This window comes from Nicotiana tabacum, chromosome 5 (genome assembly GCF_000715075.1).
Source record: "Nicotiana tabacum cultivar K326 chromosome 5, ASM71507v2, whole genome shotgun sequence".
NCBI classification, from domain to species: Eukaryota; Viridiplantae; Streptophyta; class Magnoliopsida; order Solanales; family Solanaceae; genus Nicotiana; species Nicotiana tabacum.
In genome coordinates, this window is record NC_134084.1 from 151,029,431 (window position 1) to 151,033,765 (window position 4,335).

The 4,335-nt window shown below is 40.6% G+C and overlaps 1 protein-coding gene across 1 annotated transcript; it reads right to left on the reverse strand.

The window, feature by feature from the left end:
- Positions 1–886: 886 nt before the first annotated feature.
- LOC142181031 (uncharacterized) lies at positions 887–1,986 on the reverse strand. Its single transcript, XM_075253144.1, has 3 exons — positions 1,781–1,986; positions 1,171–1,543; positions 887–1,006 (listed from the first exon to the last, which is right to left on the reverse strand). Exons 1-3 carry the CDS (start codon positions 1,984–1,986, stop codon positions 887–889), a joined length of 699 nt encoding a protein of 232 aa, XP_075109245.1.
- Between the last annotated feature and the right edge of the window lie 2,349 nt (positions 1,987–4,335).

Consider the following 4,335-nt stretch of genomic DNA (forward strand, 5'->3'; position numbering starts at 1 on the left):
TCCTACGAAGAGGGATCAGGTCCTCCACAAGGTTTCCCAGTAGCACTATCCGGATTCGATGGTTCAATAGGCACAAGCTCTCTACCCTCTACAACAGTCTTATACTCTCCCCCCTGAGTCTTAGACCCATCCTCACCTCTTTCGATAATAACCCCTTCATTAGCTGTAACATGTTTTCTATTGCTTCTTTCTCTTGTAAATCCATGGATAACACAAGAGTAGAAGGATTTTTACATGTGGGCTCAAGATTAGGACCTGTCTTTGTTGAATCACCATCCTTAGAATCATCAATTTGGTCGACATTTGAACCTTTGTCCACAGGAAGACTGGAGATGTCTTGATATTCCTCTTCTTCAACTATTCCCTTTTTACCCAGCTTTTTCGGCGAGGAAGGAGGAGAGTTCATAGCCACAAAACTTTTAGGGTCGAGGTTTTGCGGCTCCTCTGAGAACTAGAACTCAATTGGGTAGGAGAGGAGACTGAGTGTGGGGGTGACTCTGTCATAGGGTTTTGGAAAGTAGTGGTGTTGAGAAAGGAGTCTGACATCGGTGTTTTAACTGGTGAAGACTCAATGGGGGTGTTACTTGGAATACTCGAGGTTTTGTGATTTTCAGCCATGGTGAAAAGAAGAGAAAGGATATGGTAGTTTGAAGAGAGAAAGAAGAAGAAAAAGTTTGAAGTTTGATATGAAGAGTTATGATAGTGATAAATGTATTTAAGATGGATGAGGGACCGGTTAGACAAGGGCGACAGTTTTGGGAGTCGGGTCGATTACCAACGGGTGAGACGTTTGGGTTCAAAAGATGCAAGGAAAAGAAACGATACACTGATGATGTGGAACTTGTTTTAACCATTCAAAATTGTGCATGAGAGAACAGAGAAATTATTAACTTGTGTCAGGAGAACCAGGTTCCCTGACTAATCTTGCATCTGTAAGCTTTGCCATTTTTACCAGCGCACACTGCATCAACTGCTTATTTGCTCTGTAATCATCATGCGTGTCTACCTGTAACGGTATAGAGATGAGTTAGACTTTGCCAGAAAATACTTTTTAGCTAATTTTACCTGGATATTTCTTTCATAGCCAATCATCGAGGGATCGGGTTCTCATTTAGATTTTATCAGCCCCAGTGCTAGGAGATTTCTTTCAAAAAGTTCTCTGATTAAGGCCTTGGTGAATATATCAGCAATCTGATCTTCTGTGCTGCAAAATTTCTTGCAAATGAGCCCTTTTTCAACATTGTTTCTGAGGACGTGATGACACACATCAATGTGCTTGGTTCTTTTATGTTGGACTGGATTATTAGCCATATTGAGTGCACTTGTATTGTCACACATGAGGGGCCCACAGCAGAGAACACTACAAAGTCTTCCAACTGCTGCTTGATCCACAACAATTGAGCACAACAAGACGCAACTGCTACATATTCCGGTTTTGCAGTTGAGAGTGCCACCGAGTTTTGTTTCCTTGTACCCCATGAGATTAGAGAAGAACCCAGGAAATGTGCCATTCCAAACGTGCTTTTCCTGTCCACCAGATATCCTGCATAATCAGCATCAGCATACCCAACAAGAAAAAGTTGTCTGCTGAGGGATAGTAGAGAACTAGGTCATGTGTTCCTTTGAGATATCTTAATATTCTCTTGGCATCCTTCAGATGAGATTCCTTTGGATTAGATTAAAACCTTGCACAGAGACCCATGCTAAACACAATATCTGGTCTGCTTGCAGCGAGATACATGAGTGACCCTATGATCCCTCTATACATGGTCTGATTTACAGGGAACCAGGTTCATCCACGTCTAGACGAGTAGCTATGGCAATAAGAGTGTCAATAACTTTTGATGCTTCCATGCCAAATCTTTTCAACAGCTTCTTGATGTACTTCTGCTGACTTATCAATGTTCCCTTTTGAGATTGCTTCACTTGAAGTCCTAGGAGGAAATTTAATTCTCTCATAATACTCATTTCAAACTCACTCCCCATGAGTTTTGCAAATTCTTCACAAAGAGAGTCAGTTGTGGCTCCAAAAATGATATCATTAACATATACTTGCACAATGAGCAGGTTCCTCCCCCGTTTCTTCAGAAAAAGGGTGTTGTCAATTTTCCCTCTTGTAAAGCCATTTTCTAGAAGGAATTTTGACAACCTTTCATACCAAGCTCGGGGAGCCTGCTTTAGCCCATACAATGCCTTGTCCAGTTTGAACACATGCTCAAGATGTTCGTGATTCTCAAATCCAGGTAGTTGCTTGATATAAACTTCTTCTTTTAGGAAATCATTCAGAAATACACTTTTGACATCCATTTGGAACAATGTGAACTACATATGTGATGCAAAATTAATAAGAATTCCGATAGCCTTCATTCGAGCGACTGGGGTAGTCAATCCCTTCTTCTTGATTGTAGCCTTGAACTACAAGCCTTGCCTTGTTTCTTGTTGTGTTTCTAGACTCATCAAGCTTGTTCCTGAATACCCACCTGGTTCCTATAATGGTTTGATTTGCAGGTCGAGGAACCAAGTGCCATACCTTGTTCCTCTCAAATTGATAAGGTTCTTCCAGCATGGCTGTGATCCGGTCTTCATCTTTCAGTGTTTCTTTGATATTTTTGGGCTTTATTTGAGAGAGAAAAGCTGAGAAGGCAAGTAAGTTTCTGGTCTTTGATCTGGTTCAAATTCCTGAATCAAGAGGAGTGATGATGTTATCAAGGGGGTGTGAAATTTTGTGTTTCCAGTTAGACACTTGAACCTTGTTTTGAGAAGGTTCAGGTATTTCTGCATGTGAGCCTTGATTGTTTTTTGTCTCAGCGTGTGGGGTTCTTTGAACAACATCGACAACTCTGTTTTCAGCTTCAGTTGTTGTAATTGAGGGACCAAGTTCCTCTCCATCAGTTGGAGAAATGGTTGCACCATCCTCATTTGATTCCTCAAAGTGGCTCAACATATCAGCCTTTCCATTTGCCATGTCAATAATTTCAACAGGGACCAGTGACTATTCTTTGTCTTGATCATTCTTATCATTCAAATCCTTTCCACGTGGGTCATGAGATTCATTGAAGATCATATGAATGTTTTCCTCAACACATTGAGTTCTTTTGTTATATATTTTTAGGCTTTGTTGTGCGATGAATAACCTAGAAAGATTCCCTCATCACTTTTGGCATCGAATTTTCTATGGAGTTTTGTTCAGAAGGGACCTAATCATGCACCTGTTCACCAAGTAGAAGACAGTATTGACAGCTTCTGCCCAGAAATTCTTTGCAATCCCACTGTCAATCAACATTGTCATTGCCATATCTTCAAGAGTTCTATTCTTCCTCTCCAAAACACTATTTTGTTAAGGTATTCGTGGAGCAAAAAAATTGTGAGTGATACCATTTTCAGTACAGAACTCATCAAATTTGGCATTGTCGAACTCTATCCCATGATCAGACCTGATGCAAGCTACCTTATTACCCATCTCACTTGGATCTTTTTGACGTAGGCAACAAATACTTCAAAAGTTTTATCCTTGGTTATGAGAAAGAAAGTTCAAGTGAATTTGGAGTAGTCATCAACTATAACGAAGATATATTACTTTCCTCCTCTGCTTGGCACCCTCATAGGTCATAGATCCATGTGAAGAAGATCAAGTGGCCTTGAGGTACTTACTTCCTTTTTGGTCTTGAATGAGGATCTGACTTGCTTCCCTTTTACACATGCATCACACACTTTATGATCCTTGAAGCTTGACTTGGGCAGACCACGAACCAGGTCCTTCCTAACCAATTTGTTTAGCAACGTGAAGCTTGCATGACCTAGTCTCCTGTGCCATAATTCAGCATCATCATCAACAACACTTAGACAACTGAGATCACTACTATGCAGAGACTCAAAATCAGCAACATAGATATTTTTGTATCTTTTTACCACTAGCACCACCTCTCCAATCACTAGGTTTGTGACTGTACATATTTTTGACACAAATTCCACCTTGTTTCCCATTGTCACAGATTTGGGAAACACTTAGCAAGATATACTTCAACCCGTTCACGTAGTACATATTTTCGATTGAGTGAGAAAGAGATTTCCCAATCCTTCCAACTCCTAGAATGTATCCTTTATTGCCATTTCCAAAGGATACACTCCCTTATTGCAGGGCCTTGAGTGAAAGGAAATCATTTGTACTTCCAGTCATATGCTTTGATCAACCGCTATCCATGTGTCATTGTAGGCTGCTTCCTTTCATTGTTTCCTGCACAAGAAAATCAGGAGTTAGACTTAGGAACCCAAATGAGTTTGGGTCCCTTATAATGAGGAAAGGGGTGAATTAGGGCTCTTTTGGTCCAAGCAGGC

Coding starts and splice junctions, on each gene's coding strand:
- LOC142181031 (XM_075253144.1), bottom strand. CDS start 1,986: ATGGGGAGTGAGTTTGAAATGAGTATTATGAGAGAATTAAATTTCCTC. Junction 1,544..1,780: donor GTGGATGAACCTGGTTCCCT/GTAAATCAGACC, acceptor CTGATTATGCAG/GATATCTGGTGGACAGGAAA. Junction 1,007..1,170: donor TTGCTGATATATTCACCAAG/GCCTTAATCAGA, acceptor ATACCGTTACAG/GTAGACACGCATGATGATTA.